The following is a 22,008-nucleotide window of genomic DNA, read 5'->3' on the forward strand; positions in this document are numbered from 1 at the left end:
ATCAGAGTGGAAACAAATAATCAATGATATATATGCTAGAGCATTCTTAAAATCAAATATTCAGTCAAATGAAGTAACAACGGTGATATTTTTCATTACAATTTTATTTCATTTTCTGCATTACTTAGAAGTATCAGTAAGATGAAAACATTATTTCTTAAAACTGTGCACAAATTAATTGATGTGACACACCCATTAATGATTATTTTCTTAATGAATTGATTCTAAAGCTTCTCTAAGATACAAAGGCATAAGACAACCAAAAAGAAATATTGATTTATAACTGTTCTAATACTGCTGAGCATTTTAAAGTAAACTATAGCCATAAAGCATGTTATAGTTACTAATAAGGTAATCCACAGAATGCCTTGCTGAGCCAGGTGTAGAAGAAATAAATTGTTTCATATTGGAGGAAAGTGAACACGATAAATCAATATACTAGTGTGAAATTTTACATGGCTACATGCTATCATCTCCAGCATCACAAATGACTTAAGGAATTCCTCAGCTGAGAGTGGACTCCTATTGGTGGCCACAATGTCACAGTCTTGAAGACAACTTCCTCTTGACTGTACCAGTAATTTTTCCATATGGATTGTCTAATGGCAGCAAGACCTGTAGAAAAACCACATGGTAACTTAAGGGACATTAAAATAGCTCTCTCCTCCTTTCTATGACTCAATATTAAAAACAAAAACAACAACTTACTAAACAGGAAAATGTATATGTCCTCCATTAAAGTTACTTCAAGCATGGTAATGCCTTATTATTCTGGCAATAGTTGAGAGATGAGTCAATTTTCTAGAAAATTTAAAAGCTTTTGAAAAATGTTAATCATTGAGATTAAATGTTTCTAAAAATGCATTCCATATCCCTGCTTTTTAAATGCAGTGTATTGAACACAATTGACCTTTCCTTGGTGACTCACTTTGACCATGAGTCATTATCCAATGCTGTAAGATCACCATGCCCTCAGAAGTGTCTGAGGTCTGCAGGGCTGTTCACTCAATTCTAAATTATAGAATTCTAAATTCTAAATGGCTCCAGATAGCAGTGCTTTTAGAGTTCTTCCACCTTCCCACCCTGTCATTTGTCACTTCTCTGCTGGTGTCAATTTGTCCAACTTCCTGTTTCTCATGTGTTATGTTCACTTTGTACACACCTGCTGGGTGAGAGTCCAAGAGCGGCTCCAGCCATCCTCAGAGTGCAGACACAAGGACAGCTTGTTCAGCCACTCAGGTGCCTTTATGTAGAGCCCTGACCCAAAGGAACTCAGGCCTTCCTGACTCCAAGTCCCCAGCTGGGCTCCACGAGGGAGGTGTAAGTCTGACTTCCTAGAGGGAAGAACCCTGTGGGCACGGCCCCCCAGCACGCTGGGATTAGTGCAGACCTGAGGTGTCGGGGGCCCTCAGGAGGCCTCCTCTCTCTGCCTGGGGTTCTGAGCTAAGCACTGCTCCAGCCATGACACCTGATCTTTTTTTCTATTTAGGGTCCATTTGTTTTGCCTCTGGTGGACTTGGCCAGGATTACTTTCAGGTCCCTCTCCTGCCCTTTAGAAAGCTTTAAAAAGACTTTACATTCTAATGAATGACATTCTGGTAGCCATATCCTTTCCTTCCTCTAAAGTAAATAGCGCTGCCTCTCCTTGTGGCTGGATGTACAACATGTGGGACCAAGGTTGCTCTCCTCAGCAACTCAGAACTCTAGATCACGTATGCGGGCACCTAAGCATGACCTTTGTTTCCAGATGTGACTCCCCCAGCCTCCACCTGCAGCTGATGGTAGTCAAAGCCTGCTAGAGGCCACCCACATTACTCGCAAAACAGAAAGGAGGTACCTGGCCCAGAGGATTGTGAGGCTTCTGGGCCAACAGGTGCAGAATGTGGGACCTTCTGAAGACCCCCTTCATTAGCCCTTATCCACCAAAGGATATAAGTCTACTGGAGCAGAGCCATGCTAATAGATGGCTCCTTCCCTATGTTACTCCCCAACACATACTAAAAGAAGCTACTCAAAATAATGTTTTCTAGATAATAGAAATGTGTGGGAAGCTGTAGCAAATTGAGAAATCTTATTCTGAATGTGGTCCAAGAGGGAAGAATGGTTCTGATCTCCCAAGAACTGACCACACCAGCCCACCAGTCAGGACTTCAGGCTGTCTAGTCAGACACACTGAGTGGTTTAACATTCTGCCATGGCTTAAAAAAAAAAAAAAAAAAAAAAAAAAACAAAGCAGGAGAAATGCTTTTTCCAAGACAAAGCGTTCTTTTCAAAAAATTAATTTCTGTACCTTACCTTCTGTAATTTCAATTAGAAACATAAATACTCTTTCATGTTTTCCTGTGTGTATTTTATGCCACTGAACTGACTAGTTAATCAAAAGGTAGGAATGATGGAAGAAAGTGAAAAATAGAATCTTTTTTTCTCCTCATTGCCTCATGATGGAGAATAATGAAGCTGTGTCCTTGTATGGCACTTTTTGGAGAAGCAGATCTCAGAGTTGTTTCCTTGGGCACACTCTGTTCCTTCTCCGTCTTTCTCTCTTGGACTTCCAACCTTCTATAATCATTCATCCGCTTCGAGGGCACTCCAACCTCAGGCATTGAAAGGCCCAGAACTGAAGAGGGCTGTAATCACTGGCAACTATAAATATTCCCCAAAGCAACAGTTGCTAAGAGTTTTATTCAGTGACACTATCATCCCAGGCTTATAAAGGGGCAGAAGGGGATGGGATAGAGATGTGCTTTAAATATATTTAAAGTTTTCTTACCTCTTCCTTGTTGATCAGACCCATTTTGGACATGTCTATATTGAAGTAGTGAATGTTTGGCAGGCTGATTTCCATATCTTCTATCTGGAATCCACAGTGGTATGCATCACATTAGGAGCTGCGAGCCTCCATCTCTGTCACTCTAGCCACCCTCACCTTCCCTACCCTCGCACCCATTACTCAGGTTCTCTCTCTGACTTAGAGACACCCTCTGATGTACCTCCACTGCCCGACATTGTTCTCTCCTGCTAGTTCTGTGATCAGATGGTGGGCCTACCCTGCTCCCCTCAGTGTACAACATCTGTTTCTCTGAAAAAAAAGGGCTCCTCGGGTCAGAAATGTGGGAGACCTCTTTGACATCCAACTGGCCTCCAAGTACTGGCCAGTCAACCTTCTAAATTCCTCCTCGTTCCACTCCCACCTTTCAGGCCTGTACCTAACATTTATAGGCCCTGCAGTAAGAGTATAATTGGAGACCCACATACCAAATGTATAAAGATTTTAAAGTTATATTAATCAAGCTAAAATTTTTTAAGTGAAATATGTTCTACTCTTCTAACTTGACACATATACCCTTCATAACAACCTGGATGGCCAGGTATTAATTTAAAATTCTCTAACTTCTTGGAGTACCATGCCAGGGCATGGCAGCATGGGAAGAGCCAGCCCCTTGCCCCTGACCCATCCCCCCTTCTCTCTTGGACTCACAGGGGTAGACACTCCAGCTTGCATGTCAAGCGCCATGAATACCTCCTGCAAACATCTGCCCCTTTGCCTACTCTCAGGCCTAAGCGTGAACACCAATAGCACTATTCGCCCTCTGGAAGACAGATCTCGAGAAGAGATTTGCCCAGGTTCCAGAAGTAGTCTCACGGCTATTTGGACAGGAAATACTGGGGAATGCATGGGCCTCTGCAGGGTACCTTGCTGTGGCCCCACTGATTGTTCACTCAGTGCAGGGAGGCATAGCCAGAGGAAGGCCTTAAGGGGGCCTGTAAAATGCTGAGCCATGGCCGGAGTCCCTCTTGTCCAGGTCTAAGGATGGTACTCCTCCTCTCCAGCCCCACCACAGCCCAGACTCTCTTTGCAAGATTCTGAAATAGATCCCAACATGTCTTCTTGCCTATGGTCCATCAGCCTTTTCATTCATCACACTTCTGTCAGAGTGATTTTTCTAGAGTACAAATTGGCACAAAACATCCTGCTTAAACCCCTTGGTGGCTCCCGGAAGCCTTCAGGATAAGGTACAGACTCTATAAATAAGCCTAAAAAGGCCCTCTTGACTGGCTCCTGTAGTTCCTGCCTCATTTCTAGGCACATGGAGTGACTATAATTCATTCATATATATCCATTCACACGTGGTAGACCCTCAACAGTAAACAACTGTATCATGCTATTTCTTGTCTCCATACCTACTCTACTCCCTCACCCTTGAGAGTAAACTCAGATAACCTCTAGACTCAAATCAAACACCCTTCCCTCTAGAAAACCTGGCTGAACCCATCTCCTATACCTGAGTTAGGTGCTTTGCTCTGTACTTTCATAATACTCTTTTCTCTATTGAATTGTTAGTTTACTTATTTTGTTTGTTCACTGAATGATGAGCTCTTTGAGGGTAGTGACTATATCTAATTTATCTTTGTATCCTTCATGTGCTGCCAGAGACATAATCACCATTCAATAAATGAATGAATGAACGGGTGGGTGGGGAAGTAGTTAGATGGACAGATGGATGGATGGATGGATGGATGGATGGATGGATGGATGGATGGCTGAAATCTCTCTACATCTATCCTTCATTGTCTGGTTTTCCTGAAACACACAACCTTTGTCTAATTTCCCCTCTCCCTCAAGTCATTCAAGTGTCCTGAATATGAGGCTTAAATCAGTGGCAGGCTGAAGGGACTCAAACAATTTTCAACAAAACTCAAGGACTACAACCATGGCCTGTGTTTTCAGGTTAGACAGATTTTTCCATTTTTGCTCTCTTCTCACTTGCTATAACAAGCTTTTGAACAACAACAGATGTCATTTTTCATGTGTCTTCCACTTTCTTATTTTAACTCTCAACTCTTTCTCAGAGCTGACAGAAGACACACGTTCTCCCAATCCTCAGAATGGCAACTGACAGAACATACCTCAGGAACTCGACTCAGGGAGAGCACCTGGATATCATAGAGGGTCTTCTGCACAGAGGGCGAGTACTCGCCTTTGTCATAGGGCCCAGCAAATTTCTCCAGGACAAGGTCCCGAATGGTGTCCCTAAAACACAGAGAAGGTCACTGAGGATCCTGAAAGGAATTTTAGGAATGTGTTAGGAAGCTAAGAAGCAGTGACCTATCTGTCCCCCAGAAAACAATGTTATTGATGTTTTTAGAAAAGGTTAGTATCTTGTAATGCCAAAAACAAAACACCTCACTTCCCATTCCCCTACACACACACACACACACACACACACACACACACACACACACACACACCATTCAACAAACATATTGAGCATCACTAGACTGTCTTCATAGTTTGGCACCAGGACCCAATGGGCATTTTAGGGTAAATTTCCCATCATGTTCGAAGAACCTAAGAAGAAGACTCCCAAGTATTCTTACCATCTTGCTGCTCTGCTTGGCTGGCTCATTGAATTTTTATATTTGGGGGTTTACTCTGTGCCAGCCTCTGTTTTTTAGATTAGACAGATTTTTCTGTGCTAAGCATTTTATGTGATGATGTCATTGAATTCTCTCAATATAGCTGAAGTAGGTACTATTATTATCCCCAATTAGAGAAGAAGAACCTGAGCTTAAAAGTTACATGATCTGCTCTAAGTCCCTCTCTTTAGTAGGAGGCCCAGCCTACAGTACTATCCTGCCTCTGGCATGTTCAATTTCATGCTCTTTTCAACATAAATACATCAGGCTGCTGCCCATGGAGAGCACTTGAAGTAAAACAGAAAGAAGACTGAGGTGACGTTCTCCTCATGCATTTAAAAACCTATCACATAATAAAAGAAGCAGAGAAAAACTACACCAGTGGGAGGGAATGCTGTGGGAGCGGGTGATGGGGGAAGGGTATGCATGCAAATTCAAGTTTATGGCAGGGTAGAAATTTCTACAGAGCTTTAGCAAAGGAATGAGATACCTAATCAAAAAGCAAGTTCTGAAAGTTGAGAGGTCTAATTACTCCCTGTCAGGATATGATAATAATCATACCTTTACATTGTGAGTTATCAGAATCAAAATGGAGTCACTTGTGTCAGACGCGAAATAAATAAATAAATAGAGCCAGGAAGCTGAGGGAGGGCCCTCATGCACAGATGCCTGTAAGAACTATTGCGAAGACTCTCTGAAGGGCTCTTATATACATATGCCTGTAACAAGAATTTTGCCAAGGACTTTTCAAACAGCGGCTCGCGACGTGAGTCACAAGGACAGCTAGCCGGATGTACAAGAACACTTGCCTGACACAGTCTCCACTAATGAGCTGGCGTTAACTCCCGTGATAGCCACTGTAACCAGTGTTCTCTTTGGCTCAAAACAAATTATGTACACATTTTCATTTTGCTTTTAAAAGCTTCCCCTTGCCTCAACCTCTTAGGATAGACTTATGTTTCCTGCAGCCAGCCCACAAATTTGCAGATTTCCTGTGTGTTCCTAAATAAATTCATTATCTTTGAGAATTTCTCTCAGTTTGTTATTTCAGTTGACAATATTTTTAAGGCATTTAATGCTTATAAAATGCTTTTGTGAACATCATATCATTTTGAGTTTAGCCTACATTGCCCAATTATCCCAGTTTGCCCGGAACCAAGAGGTTTCCTGAGACATGGGACTTTCGGTGTTAAAACCAGGAAGTCCCTGACAAACTGGAACAAGTGGTCACCCTCGTTTAGCCTTCTCTGCATCACTATGAGGTAGTAAGGCCAGATATTCTCTTCATTTGATGCAGTGTTTCTTCAAGTGTGATCCCTGGTCCAATGGCATCTGTATCCCCTGGGAGTTTGCAAGAAATGCATGTTCTTGCGCCCCACCTCAGTCCTACAGAATCAGAATCTCTGGGGGTGGGCCCAGCAAGCTTCGTTTCCTGATTCTGTGTGATTCTGATGCACATGCATGTTTAAGAACCACCAATTTAATAAATTGAACAAACAGAAGGGATTTCTGAATAGTAGGAGGTTGAGTTGAATAGCCTCTAAATTTCTCGTTTACACCCTAAGATTCTATGAAGTCTGGGCCCCGGGACAAGGGCAGACACGACATGCACATGTTCATACCAGGTAGCCTCGAAGTCCACATCCCTGCACTGGTGGTAGCGCCACTTGCAGTACACTTGGGTGGCAAAACATCGGTCCTTCACCTCAGGGAGAGTGGTGAACTGGTCCTTGATGAAACCTTCAAATCCAGACTGTGTTGTTTTCAAGACCTTGAGGTCTTTGATTCCAGAATGAATGACCGGGGGTCCTGTTTCAAGTAGAAAGTCAGGAGTGGCAGAGGTCATAAACAAACAGTGCCTTGCTGCTGATACCTAGCACAGAGGATCCTGGTCATTAAAACATGACACATTCTGTACAAAAACTACATCACCGCCCATGTTTTCTGTCATCCTACTTCCTCTGAAGTCCAAGTGAAGAGGATAGTGTGCCTTTGCTTCCATCCGGATTCCATGACTCCCTGCCCTGTCTTGCCCTAGAAAATCTGAAGGTCTAAGATTAAACTCCATTGCGTACTGAGGGTCACAGAAATGAATACATTCCTCTCAGCTATATGCGGGAGTGTCTTCTTGGCCAACTCACCTTATGTATTTTGAGTTCCATCTCCTCCAACAGGTGATCATGCTGGAATGTGTTAACAAGGTCCTTAAGAGCCATTCCTCTACCTGCTACTGTGATCCCTTTACTGTGGGTAGTGCTCATGCTGATCAGCTACAGTAGCTGATGATCCCAATCTCCACTAGGCTGTGATGGCATCCCAGTTCCCTTATGGTTATCAGCTCAGCAAAACCAGGCAGCTTCATAAATGGGTAGCCGCGTGGGCCTGGCTGAGCCTAAATAAGACAGGGAAGATGGAGCTGGTGACTCACAAGGGATAGATCTGCCTAAGTTGATATCTGTAAAGGCTTTTGTTTTTTCTGCTGAAGGAGAAGGGACAAAGTTGTTTCATGGGTACCTGAGGGAGAGAGGGGGGAGTTGAAAACAATGGAAGGGACGATATGGCTCTCCTTCTGTCTCTACTGCCCCTTCATAAGGTAATGGGGCAGGTGGAAGAGTGACAGGTGTCATCCAAAAAAGAACAGTATCAACATTACTATGACATTATTTGTCTGCACAGGCTGGCAAGGATTGGGGACATTCAGGGAGCACTTGACAAACCCTAATAGCAAAGTGCCATGGCATGATTATTAAAAAAAACTTTTTTCAGTCTCTTTGTTAGTTCCGACCAATATCTATCCTTTTTGGTATGTTTAATCTAAAAATCAAGAGCCAGAGGTGTCAGGTATCATTACACACATGGTCTTAGTTGAAGAACAAGAATATAACTCATGATCCTCAATTAAAATCCAAGGAAGTGCTTAAAAATGCAATGGTTTACATCACCTATGTGGTTTCCACTGCTACAGTTAACTCAGGAGTTGTGGAGTTTCAAAAGTAGGTAAATAAAGTCTATATTTCTGTATTTTCCATGCTTCAGTATACACCTATCAGATAAAACATTTAATCAGATATGTCCTGTTTAAAGAAGATATTCTGTGCAGAATGTCCCAGGATAATGCAGTGAAACAGGAAATCATCCTTGTTTAACTTTCTGAAGTACTTACTGGAAATTACATCTGAAGAAGGAACAAGAGAAAGATACCAGCAATGCCTTAACGCCTTCAACTGGCTGAGTTTATCGGATTCTAAATGTATAAAGTCATGATCTCACAAAATCAACATTGTTACATGCAGTGAGTGTGAGCCTCAAACCCAGTAGAACTACAGAAACAATCAATAAGTATCTGTTGAATGAATGAATGAGTTTAGCAAGATTGATTCATGTCAAGGATTAAGTATTGCACAAGTTAGTATCTTTCTCTACTAGACAGTTCAGCCCCATCAAACTTTACCATTTCCCTTCCTGGTCCCCTCCATCTCACACACAGTGTGGCAGGGCGTGAAAGGAAGGGTATTAACCTTGGCTAAGAAACTCCTCTCTGTAGACGTACCTTTGGTTGCTGCAGTTTTCAGTCTTTATCTTACTTAGTTCTCAAAACTCTATAAAGCAAGTATTTTAATGTGACTTTTAATCATTTGTCCATAGTCACATGGCTAGAAACTGTCAGAGGTGGAGTTTAAACTCAGCACCACATTATGAGATCCCATGCTTTTCTTCCGCTTTTTGGATCACTTCCCATCTATGCAATGGTTCCTCCTTCCTTTGACCCTTTCCCCATTTGTGTTCTATAAGTGGCCTTTCCAGGAGACAAGGTTGCCACCTCCTACCCACAGTGTGCTTTAAGGACCTCAGATAGAGCACCCTGCCTGAAAAATACTATCTCCATTGGCCAGAAATTGAGATTGAATAATCACTTTTTAGAGTTGGCTCCTGGGTATCTAAAAACCTTTGTATTCCTTAAAGATTTCCTATTGAAATGCAAATAAACATCCCTTAAGGGAGTGACTCATTAAGCCTTTGTAAGGTACTATGATAATCTACTTCCCATGGTAAGCCTTTCTAGAAAACAAAATCCTATAGAAATGAAACATGGGTTTGCAGTCAGGAGTGGGGTTAAAATGAGTAGTAGAAACTCTTGCAGGAGAATAAAAAGAAGGCGAAAAAGAACCAAAGACCAACTTTATCTACACTGTTTTCTTCCTATTCATCTGGCCTTGACTGCTGGCATCTGTGTGAGCCAGTCAAACTTTGGCTCGTCCAATGGTGTTAACCGTAAAAGGATTCCTGGATGCAATGTTGCATAGTGGTTGAATTGACAGCTTTGAGACTCAGATTCCTAGAACTCAAATCCCAGTGCTCTCCCTGCATCCTCAACCCCCACTTTTATAAGCTCCGTGCTCCTGAGGGAATTTTTTTACCCTCTCTCTACCTTGATTTTGTCATCTGCAAAATGGAGATGATAATCATACCTATTTCCTACAGTTGCCACATGTCTAAGAGAACGCACTAAAGGACTTAGAATGGCTGACCTACATAAATGCTCTACAAACGTGATGATGATGATTTTGCCATAATTGACTTTTTCACAATGACTTTGACAACTTATAAATATTTCCCACGTTTCACAAAGTCTTACTGGGTTCTGAAAACTACTTCTAATGTGCCGTCCTATCCATCTCCAGCCCTAGGATAAGATTTATTGACCTTAAGGGAGTGTCAGTCCTACTAGGCCACTTTGAAATGATCTGCTTTCTCACTGGAATCTAAAAATGGAGAAAGCAGTTGTATTTTTAAAATGTGTTTTGGCATCAGTTTCACACAAAATAAAATGTCTCATGTTCCCCGAGGCAATTAACTATTGCCACAGTTTTGGCAGAACACAAACCAGCTACTCTGATGCTCTCATCATTCTATTAAAAACAACAACAACAACAAAAATGATTCTCTCTGAATGTTAAAAGAATTTTTCCCTGGCACACATCAGACATGCTGGATGAAATCAGAGAGCTTATTTTATCTTCTCTGTTGGCAGTGCCCCAGCTTTCTGAACATTGGTAAGAACCTGAGGCTTTCAAAATCATGGGCCCATCAGCTAAAAATATGATGCCTCACACCCTCTAAAAAAGATTCCCATTTAGACTAACAAGAAGTAATTCAAAAACTATCCTTTTCTAGGTTACGCCCCATGAAATCACTTAATCAGATTTTTTGTTTTGTTTTGTTTTTCTGCCATGGTTATGGAGTAATGCAAAAGAAAGATTTTTCACATTTCACTTTGCTAGAACATAATCTTTTCTAGCTTTTAGTGTCCTCCTACACACTTAGCAGATTGTGGCTTATCTCTCAGAGAATCATACATCCTACCCTTTAGCTATCTAAGGGAAAGAAACTCACTGCGAATTAATAGAAAATAAGCCCAATTCCTTACCTACGCATCAGGTGTCACAAAGCACAAAGCTTTATTGAGCCAAGAAAAAGATCTTGTCATAAGAGGATAATTGCTTCCACATTTAACACCTCCAAAAAGGACACAAATAGCTGAAAGGCAGATATTTTAAAACCATATTAAATCATTCTAGTAGAAAATCTCAAACTTGTAAAGTGCTAGAAAAAGTGAAGATCAATTAAATATTTGCCTTGGAGAGTCCATTTTGCTCATGCAGGGAGAGTGAAAGCTCCCTCTGTGCAATTCTGGATGGAAAGAGATGACATCATCCAGATGGTAGGAAATTAACTGGGCTTTTGTACAACCAGGTGATGATCAAGAAGATTTTTAAAGACCACAAATCTGCCAATAACTTTTCTTACAGAGGAACTGAAGAGCACTTTAGTCTTGATATCAAAAGGACATAAACAGACTTCTTGGCAGTAGCCATCTCTGTCCTGGATCTCCCACTTCTCCCATCTCACTTCTTCCATCTGCCCATCTTGTCACCTCTTAAATGTGTTCTCATTGGTAGCTTGTACCATATGACCCAGCCATCCCACTACTGGGTATATACCCAAAGGATTATAAATCATGCTGCTATAAAGACACATGCACACGTATGTTTATTGCGGCACTATTCACAATAGCAAAGACTTGGAATCAACCCAAATGTCCATCTGTGACAGACTGGATTAAGAAAATGTGGCACATATACACCATGGAATACTATGCAGCCATAAAAAAGGATGAGTTTGCGTCCTTTGTACGGACATGGATGCAGCTGGAAACCATCATTCTTAGCAAACTATCACAAGAACAGAAAACCAAACACCACATGTTCTCACTCATAGGTGGGAACTGAACGATGAGATCACTTGGACTCGGGAAGGGGAACATCACACACCGGGGCCTATCATGGGGAGGGGGGAGGGGGGAGGGATTGCACTGGGAGTTATACCTGATATAAATGACGAATTGATGGGTGCTGACGAGTTGATGGATGCAGCACACCAACATGGCACAAGTATACATATGTAACAAACCTGCACGTTATGCACATGTACCCTAGAACTTAAAGTATAATAATAAAAAAAAAATTAAAAAAAAAAAATGTGTCCTCCTCCAGGACGGATTTCATCAGCTGCGTTCCTTACAACCATCCCCCTACCCTCACTACCCTTCATGTCAATAGATATATAGGAAGTATTTTTCACTACCAGAAGACACAATCTAGTATTTGACGTCTCTTTTCCATCTTCCATTCCTCTATTTAGCCATGCTTTAGCTGAATTCCATAATTAGCGTCAAATGGGAGAAATTCGGTGCTGAAGAAATTGTGAGTTATAATTCAAATAGTGCAGAGGTTTGGGGGTCAATTTAGTTCAAATTAGTGACTCGATCATACCAATGACTTAAAGGTCCATTAAGCTTATAGTTTCTCACTGATACATGACAGAAAGAGTTCCGAAGAGTCGATGCCATATGATACCTAAACCAACAGCCTGCATCATACACCTAGGTCCTAGTTCTCCTCTCAGGGCTTGAGAAGTCACAAACGTAACACCAGCCCTCAATCCTCTGGGCAAACAAATTTATTTCTGTCTTCCAGATTCTCCTGTGGAATTAGCAGGCTTTGAAACAACTAAAATACAGCCTAGTGATGGAGCTGTAAAAGATCCACTAGGAAGAAACAGTGTTATGGGAGTTTTAGAGCAATTCCCAGGGCTTAAAGTGGTGCTTGAGGTTCAGTAGGATTTCTAGAAATGTTTGTTCATTTGCTATGTAAGAATGAGTATAGTCCATCGGGAGACACCCAGTCACACCTCCTCCTGGGAGGAGTCCTTTTGGGAGTGGCATGACTGAACATGTGATTAAGCACATGTGTTTGAGGGGGCAGAAGTCTTACCATTCTAGCCAGTCCCCCACCAAAGGCACTACTCAGGTGTTTGTAACAACACCCTTCACCGTGTGAATGTGTGAGTGGTGTGTGTATAATATAATTACTATTTTATTTAGTTAAGCCTCTACAAGGGCATTTCTTAAGATAATGATTGTAACATTCTCTCACATTACGATTCCTACAGTTTCAGCTCTCGGATAATAAGCAAATAAAGAATTAAACTTTGCTACCAAAAGAGCATACATCCCTACTCTCTGAAGAGGGACACAGTAGAAATGTCATCCTCATACACACAACACTGAAAGATACACACACCCCTATACACGTGTACACACATACCTGTATACACTTAAGGCAACAGATGTCTCTTCCGTTACCCCAATCCCTGCCAGCCCTGCATGAAATCAGAGGGGGAGTTGGGGGCTGGACTCTAGATGAGTCAAGCTGGAGCTTCTGGGAACACTGCCACAATGATCTCAATACCCTGAAGCTTTGTATCTTTCTGCAGAAAGAAAAAGTTTTAACCTGATTGTGGTGGTTAGTTTTTCCACTCAGCTGCAGCCAGGTGATTAGAATTCAAGCTGATAGCAACTCTTGGTTATTCCTGGAAAGAACAGGATATAAAGAGAAGTCCGTTTTCCTTTTGTGATCAGCAGAGCCCTATACTTGGCCACTTGACTTCCACCTCCATGGCTCCACTAGAAGTATTCTGGGAAGTCACCAATGACGCCTATTTATTGACAACATAGTTTCTCATCAGTCCTCTCAGAACCCCAACTTCTTAAATCTCCTGTGGCAGAGGCGAAATCTACTTGCTCTTCCTCCTGGCACTCAGCTAGACGACATTTTGCAGTGTCCCTTGCAGTGAGGTGTGACTATGTGACTGAGCTCTCTCCAGTAGAAATGATCAATGCTGTTTCCAGGCCAGCAGCTTATGCTTCAGGGACTTTGCCCCTCCTTTGGCTCCTCCAAGCTCTTTCTTTGGCTGTCTGGTATGGGGGTCTATTCTCAAGATGACACCAAAAAGTAAGGATTAAAAAAATATAAAGCTGCCACTAACCTGGGTTCCTGAAGAACTTCATGGAGCACAGCATCCACCTGACCCCCTTAACCCTACACACAGACACTGAACTGGACTTCTGCAAAAAGAAGTAAACTTCTAGTGCTGAGCCACTGCATATGGGCCTATTTGCTATGCATCTTGGTTCCTCAGTAACTCAGAAATCCTTAATTTCTTGAAATGTCTTTTTCTTCTGCTTCCATGACTCTATCATCCCTCATCTTCCTTCTATCTCTCTAAACATTCTTCTGTCTCAGTTTTTAAACTGCCCAACCCTTACAGTGGGGAATTTTTCCCAGGCCATCTCCTCTTTCAAACTCTTCTCACTTTGTATGTTTTTCTGGAATGGTCTCCTTCTTCCCTATGGCTTTACCTACCCCCAATCTGCTGTGGCTTCACCTGCCACCAGTCTGCTGATGTGCCCCAAATCTATCTCCATCACATGGTCCCACATTCACCAGCTTCCCACCTGAAAACTTCCCCTGTGTGTAATCTCTTTAGTCAGTTGTCCAGTCCTCCCACATTAGGGCCAATTTTAACTCCTCTTTCTCTCCAATCTTTCATCCCTATTCAACCACTAAGACCAATTGATTACACTTCAAAAATGTCTCACATAATGTTTCCTACAACCTCTCAGTCCCTCTAGCTCTATTTCTACTGCTTTAGTTTAGACCTAATCACTCCATCTTTGCAAGAAGTCTCCAAATGTCTCACTACCGCCTGTTTCTCTAGCCTGTCACCATACCTTGCTCAGAATTTCTGAACAAAAACATGCACATACTAATCTGACCACTAGAGACCTTCTCTGGTTCTCTGTTGTCACTCTGAACAATAACTATAGCTATTATTTAAGGAGATCTTCCAGTGTGCCAAGTACTATGCTAAATGCTTTAATAAAATAAATTTAGCATTTATCTCCTTTGTTTCCCTGGACAGTTGTTGAAGTGGGCACTGGTATCCTTGTTTTACAAATTAAAACCCACCCACCAATGTAGTATAAGTAACCTTGCTCTTAATCACAAAGTTATTAAGTAGTGGAGCTCAAATTCAAATATGATTCATTCTGACCTCAAGGCCTCTTGTTTCACCACTGTGCAAAACTGCCTCCATCTTATACTAAACTTGTGTATAGCACATGAGGCCCTTCAGATTCCAGCCCAAACCACCAACTTATTTATCTTCATCTCCCTTCTTACGTTCTAGAAATCAGACCCACTGAACTTGTTACTGTCCCTTAAATGCTTTGCCCTTTCCACAGTTAAATAAATTACTTCCCCTGCATAGTCTTCAGCATGAGGCAAGTGCCAAAATATTTTACTTCCCCTCTGCTACTCTTCGTGGATTATACTCATATGTATCCTGTTTCTTCTGCCTGTAATTCCCTTTCCTCCTTCAATGCACAGCATATTCTGAATCAGTTTTCAAAAGTCAATTGGAATATTTTTTCCTCCCCTGTCAAGCCTTCCAGACAGACTGCTCTGGAAAGAGTTTCTTCCACGTCTCAGTTCCCATAGCATGCTTTTAATCCCTTCATCATAGTCTTTAGCCTCTCATATTGCAATCAATCTGTCTGACTAGGGTCAGGGAACATCTTATTCCTCTCTTTCTCTACAGCCCTTTGCATACATGATAGGTCCTCAAAGTCTACTTGCTGAATGAATAGTATATGAATGAATGACATAAGCACTTTGCATAAATGCACTCATTGTTAATTAGCTCTCTTGAGGCCTAATCCTAGCTGCTGTTATGATTTTACATAATTGAAAAATGTAACAAATGTTAAAAAGCATATCCCAAAAGTCACCGAAAAGCAGTTCCGAGCGACGCTGATCTGTACAGTAGCCACTAAGCCACATGTGGCTATTAAGTACTTGAATTATGGCTAGCATAGCTTGAGATAAGCTGCAAATATAAAATACAGATTTTAAAGATAATTTTGTAAAAAGAGTGTAAAGTATTTCATTAGTAATTTTTATACTTACTGCATACTGAAATATTTTTGATGTTATTTAAATAAAATATATTATTAAAATTAATTTCCCTAATTGCTTTTTGCTTTTCTAATGTGGTTATGAAAACAAATTTAAAATTACATATATGGCTTACATTATATTTTAGTTGGGCAGAGCTGGTTTCGAGTTTCTAATTTTATGAGGGTAGTTAATGAGGCTTGGGTAGGATAACACTGAGTCAGGAAACTTCTTTCCCTCTCCTCCAAAGCTGTATATCTAAGACAAGAAGGAAGGAAGAAGAAAAGAAGGAAGAAGGGAGGGAGGAAGGGAAGGGAGAGGGAAAGAAGGGAGGAACCAGAGAGACAGAAAGGAAGGAAGGAAGAGCTAAGGAGAGGAGGGAAGGAAAGAAAGAATTTAGTTCCAATTTAACTTAACAAATAGCTCAGAAAGCTAATATAGCATATGACTACACACCTGGGTGATAAAGATAATCTTTTCCACCAAATACAACAACGATTTAGCCCCTTTAATATAACATTAATTTTATAACTGTTTTTATAACATTAATTTTATAAATATCAAACATTGAGAAGGCCCTAGTTATGTACAGACTTTAATTCAGATAGTGGAAAATATTTTAAAATAGCTAATACACTAGAACTTCCTAAGGAGGGCATTATCCAAAAGAACTCAGAATGAGAAGGGACCTTATATTTTATTAACCTTATAATAAATAATCTGATATTCATTAGATGCCACTCCAAATTCCTACTAAGGAGGAAGGGAAGGGAAGGGAAGAGGACAGCAAAGAAAAAAAAAAAAGGGAAGAGTAAAGGAAGGGAGGGAAGGAAAATAGAAAAATTTCAGAGTCAACTCTTTCATTTTATAACAATCATTAAAGTTTATTTTTTTATTGAGATAAAGACATTATTACCAGCTTTGGCTCCATGGTTCTTAGAGGTCCTCTAGTCTAACTCTTAGCCAATTTTTGAACTCTGCTCTGACAAGCTCAACAATTCTGTGGAATACAAGCTGTGGAAATTTTAATATTTGCTAAGTTCAATTATCAGTACTGATAACACCTATGTTATAATTGTGTTTCATAATTAATTTTGAAATTTCTTAGCAAATAGAATTATATAATTGCCATTGCTAACTTAAATGAGATGCATTTATATGAATTACAAAATTAGTGGTTTTATTACCCAAATAAAATTTCAGGAAAACTTGACTATTACTTAGTAAATATTTCCTATGAAGGTTACTATAATTGTGACATGATATGGCACAAAAAATATTGGTCAGAAAATTCAGAGATCTGGGTTCTTTTCAGCCTGGGCCTCTTTAAATTTCGCCTTACCTCAAAATCTGGTAATAAAAGTGATCTACCTGACTCAGTCCCCAGGGTTGTCGCAAAATGAATTATTTCATTTTTATATTTTAATACAAAAAGTAGATAATTCTTTAATGTAATTCAGAGTCACAATATTCATTTCTATCTCAGATTTAAAAGTCTAAAAAATTCTCTACAGTTTTCCTCCATGTTAATAAACAGCATTGTTCAGAAGAAAGGAAGAAAAAAGAAAACAAAACCACCCTGAAGTTGCTACTATAGAATCAAAGCATGAAAAATAGTTTCTTACCACTTCTCAGTTGTTCAACTTCACAGAAGTGTGTTCCAGTGGGAGTGTGAATAAATGCATGGACATGCTTAACTCCATTCTGAAAATTAGGGAAACAAATTATTTCCAGGAAAATTTCAGTACATGCCATAAAGCCAATTTCTTTAATTAAACTGAGAGCACAAATAAGTGAGTTAACCTTTTCAAGACGCTTCCAAGGGATTTCTTCCACGTAGACTTGAGCTCGGATTACATGGTTAAAAGAAGAAAGAAAATACTCACAAATATTCACACCAAAGGCTTCTATGCTTTTGATCTGTAAAAAGAAACAAGATGCTTCAAACCAGAAATAACTGTACCATTTAAAAATAATTTATAAATACTGTTAAATGAAATTATGGGAGGTCATTGCTTTGGACTAAGTTCCTGCATTAGGCCCCAACAGACCAGACCAAAATGGAGTCACTTATGCTAAATGCCACATAATCAAATTGAAGCTTTAAGGAAGCAGATAGATACCAAAACAGACCAGTTTTTCCCGAAAACAGGAGATTCCAGTCTATCTGAGTCAGCATAATAAGGAAGTCCCCTCTGCTTTAACTCTTACCAAAAAAGTAATCTGAAACCTGATGTTAACCAGTTTTTTTTTTCCATTGTTCTGTTTCTTGTTCCTATCTTACAAAACCCAATGTACTGTTCTCGCCCAGTGAAAGCTCTTACTCTTCTTTGTACAACAAAAGCTATCCCTAATGGTAAATAGAAACCAATTCAATCTATAACTAAACTCGTTGTAATTTTATCTTTTGATATTGCTCATGATGTTCTCTTTCCTGATGAATTGCGTTTTAGAACTAGACAAGTACAGAATAGAGTCTATCTCAAGAGAAAAAGGTGTTTATCTCAGTTTTTTACTAGAGCTCCCAAATGAAGTTAATAATCACCATCACCAGATGAGACTCTTTTGTTTTTAAAAGAAACCCATTTTGCAGGAGAGGATGTGTCAGCGGATGAGCAAAAAATAACTTAACATTCAGATTCTTCTCACAGTGAGTTCAGTCATCACTTGTACCAACCACAGCACACTATAACACTCTGAACTCTATGAGGCTTCCCAGTTTCCCAAGGAATGCTAATGAAGGGCCACTTCACCTTCCTTACCTTGCATACAGGCCTTCTATTGATCCCAGCTCTCCACCCCCATCATGCAGCTTCCATATTAATCCCTAGTAATACATTATGGTCTTAGCACAGTCTGCAAATTATTAATGGCTTTGCCTATAATTAAAGTGAAGTATTTGTACAGGCTTCCCCAGTATAATTCTGTTTTATACTTGTAGGCCCAGAATAATTATGAATAGCATCCTATTTTGAGCTCAAAAGTGTCCTGGTTTGGATAAGAAGTTACACGATCACTCTATCCATAATGAATGACTTTAAGTAGTCTTTAACATTCGGGTCCATTCTTCACTTTTCTGCAAACTCCTACACAATACAGGAAATACAAGAATCTGTTGTACCTGGCCCTTGTCCATATCACAGTACAGGTCTACTTTCAAACGATTTTTTTAAAGAATGAAATTCTTTTTTCCACAGCCCCATCTATGTTTGCTGTGTCATTCTGATTAGCAAGAGAAAGGTTCAGGGTAGAAATAGGAGTTGTAGAAATTACATTGCAATGTTTGTTCATTTAATGAATTATGGGTATGGATTTCATGAAAAAACATGAGAAAAGAAGCTTTCCAGTCTACATTTCTTGTCTTTTTAGACTTCGTGGCAAGTAAAAAAAAAAATCACTTTGAATTGCCCAGAAATCTGGGTGACCCAGCACAGCTTCACTCACACTTAAAGAAACAAGAGGTGGGGTCGGGCGCGGTTGCTCACACCTGTAATCCCAGCACTTTGGGAAGTTGAGCCAGGCGTATCACAAGGTCAGGAGATCGAGATCATCCTGGCCAATACAGTGAAACCCCGTCTCTACTAAAAATACACAAAAAAATTAGCTGGGCATGGGGGCATGTGCCTGTAGTCCCAGCTACTTGGGAAGCTGAGGCAGGAGAATCGCTTGAACCCGGGAGGTGGAGGTTGCAGTGAACCAAGATCATGCCACTGCGCTCCAGCCTAGTGACAGAGTGAGACTCCGTCCCAAAAAAAAAAAAAAAAAAAAAAGAAACCAGAGCTGGAAATGCTAAAATATCAGTTCTATCAGATCTAAGTCTCACTTGAAAAGTCCTAATAACCACTGTATATGAATAGTAAGTGGTAATAGAGTTGGGAAAGTTAGAAGGGTATTAAAATTTGGAAAACAGATTTCAACAATAAAAATAAATGTATCTCAAACTCAAGATATTCTTCTGTATCAATAACAAGAAGTGAAATGATATTTTCTTCTATAAATGCACACCATTCTAAAAAAAATTAAAAATACATGGTAAGACTCAAAGAAATGCATGACAAAAATGTGTAAAATTCTATTCTGAAATTCTTTCAGGACCTTGATTTTCCTTTGATTCTAATTAGAGATAACATGTATTTTGTCCAGTAAGATTCTCTGCCTAAAATATTGCAGTGAGATGAGGGCCAAGGAAACAAAGATGTGAGGTTGGTTGGTCTGTTTGTTTTTCAGCGAAGTTTTCTCCAATCCTGAGACATTTAGGCTAGAAAAGAACATTTTTTAAAAAATGGCTTAAATGTAAAAATAGGTTAAAATGCAAAGGGGACTTGAAATAAGCAAGTAACACCTCATGCTGTTTTATAGCAAATTCTGCATCAAGATAGGCAGCATCTAAGAAGAATGACACATACTCCCTTAAACTTTGCCAAGACATGAACTGTGTTCTTGATGGTGTCTGTAGGGATGATATCTGAATTATCTCCATGCAGGTAATCTTTTTTGGAACTCAGAGTAAGTTGCACTGAAGTTGCCACCTCTTTAATGCTGTGATATTTTCCATCTCGCTGAATATGGAGAACTTTTACCATATCCTTCCCATAGCCAGTTCGGACAAACTCCAACTCATCATTCTGCAACGAAAACACAGGCATCTTATTGAAGAAGGCTAAATGAAAGCCAAAAGTTAGGTGAAACTTATTTAAGCCTTCATTTTATCATACAATTGCAAAAGATGAGATTCAGAGTATATATGGAAGCAATATCACATTCTACTTTTGAAGAAGAATGGGAACTTGTATAGAAAAAAGAGAATCCCAAGCAGCAAATGAAAATATATCAGATTGTTCTGAAGACTGACAGGTCAGAGGGCTTTTTTGATAATAAATACATTCATAGGACCTCCTGGGTCAAAACTGTGCATTTTATTTAATCCCTACTAATCTAATCCTTGTAATAGCACCGTAAAATCCTTATAATCCCAGTGTAAAATGGGAACTAATATTCCCATTTTATGGAGGGAGAGGGTGAGTTTCAAAGATACTAAGTGATTTGCCCTAATTCATACGGCTAGTAAAGGACAGAGCCAGGATTTGCACTCAAGTCTATTGACTCTAAGTTGTAGAATGGCCACTATGCGAACTGCTTTTCTTCTATAAAATGTCTTGACTGTGTTAGCTGGAAATAATTGCATGCCCTTTTTATAGAGAGTGATATTCTGGAGAAAATGCCCTGTGATCAATAGAAACAATTTGAAAATTGCCTTTTCTACTTGCTGCCGGGAAGAAGAGTAATTAGTGACAGCGTCCAGATTACCTTCAGGAGTGCAGAGCCAAGGCTGTCTGGCTGCAGGGAGAGCTATGCTTTTAGTGAAGAGACACTTAATAAAAGCCTGGTGATTGATGCATTACTACCCTTGTCTGAAGCTGGAGCCTTGGCTAGTGCACACATTCATCTCCACTGGTAGAATCCATAAGATTTGTCCCTGGGCTTTACTGGTGTTTGAGGAAAGAGGCAGGAGGGATTAGAAGAACAGAAAAATCTTATTTTATTTAGTACAGAAATTGAACATTAAAATAATGAAAGAAGGTGACAAAAATAAAAGTAAATAGAAAAACAGCATGCAGTAAGAGTCTGGGTAGAGAGACAAAGAAGGAGCCTCATCTGCAAATCACACTTACGATGTTCAGGTGTACCAAGGGCTGCCTGAATATCTATTTGAATAAAAACATCACCAGACTCTCTGAGGCAAATTTAAGAATACTAGCCAAAGTCAGAAAGTACTGCTGTAGTTAAAGTTGGGGGGTGGGAGGCTGCCTCCAATCTTGGAGCTAGAGCTGGGCAGGGCAGGCTATTGTTGGTCATTGAACATGCCCTCGGGGGTTGAGATGTCTGAATTCAGTTCTTTCTTGTGAGAGGTTAAGGAAAACTCTTGCAGAGGCCTCTGAAAAGCCTCTGGCCCAACATTTAGGGACTCATGCTGAAGAAAAGGGTCAATAAGAAAACCAAAGGAGCAGACTCAAGGGATCTCAGTAAGAACTACAAGCCTGATGGGGAAAGAGAAACTGTTGTGTGGTAGTGGCTTTGGGATTAAATGAAGTTCAAAGTCAACCCTGCCACTTAAAGCTTTGTGGCTTGCAACAAGTAATTTAATGTTTCTGAGCCTCAGTTTCCCCATTTGCGCAAATGGAAAGAAGCACCTCTACCTTGTAGGGCTGCTGGTGAATGTCAAAGGCCTGGC

The 22,008-nt window shown here is 40.2% G+C and overlaps 1 protein-coding gene across 1 annotated transcript in view; it reads right to left on the reverse strand.

Moving 5' to 3' along the window:
* Positions 1 to 243: 243 nt before the first annotated feature.
* LOC104677513 (uricase) overlaps positions 244 to 22,008 on the reverse strand; it is an 89,915-nt gene continuing 68,150 nt past the window's right edge. The window contains exons 2-8 of the mRNA XM_010382562.2: positions 20,183 to 20,401; positions 17,580 to 17,696; positions 17,402 to 17,480; positions 7,041 to 7,227; positions 4,909 to 5,032; positions 2,771 to 2,854; positions 244 to 615 (exon numbers count right to left, since the gene is read on the reverse strand). Of these exons, the coding sequence (XP_010380864.2) occupies positions 541 to 615; positions 2,771 to 2,854; positions 4,909 to 5,032; positions 7,041 to 7,227; positions 17,402 to 17,480; positions 17,580 to 17,696; positions 20,183 to 20,401 (885 nt within the window). The 3' untranslated portion in view covers positions 244 to 540. The remainder of the gene's footprint in view (positions 616 to 2,770; positions 2,855 to 4,908; positions 5,033 to 7,040; positions 7,228 to 17,401; positions 17,481 to 17,579; positions 17,697 to 20,182; positions 20,402 to 22,008) is intronic.

Source organism: Rhinopithecus roxellana, chromosome 12 (assembly GCF_007565055.1).
Source record: "Rhinopithecus roxellana isolate Shanxi Qingling chromosome 12, ASM756505v1, whole genome shotgun sequence".
NCBI lineage: Eukaryota > Metazoa > Chordata > Mammalia > Primates > Cercopithecidae > Rhinopithecus > Rhinopithecus roxellana.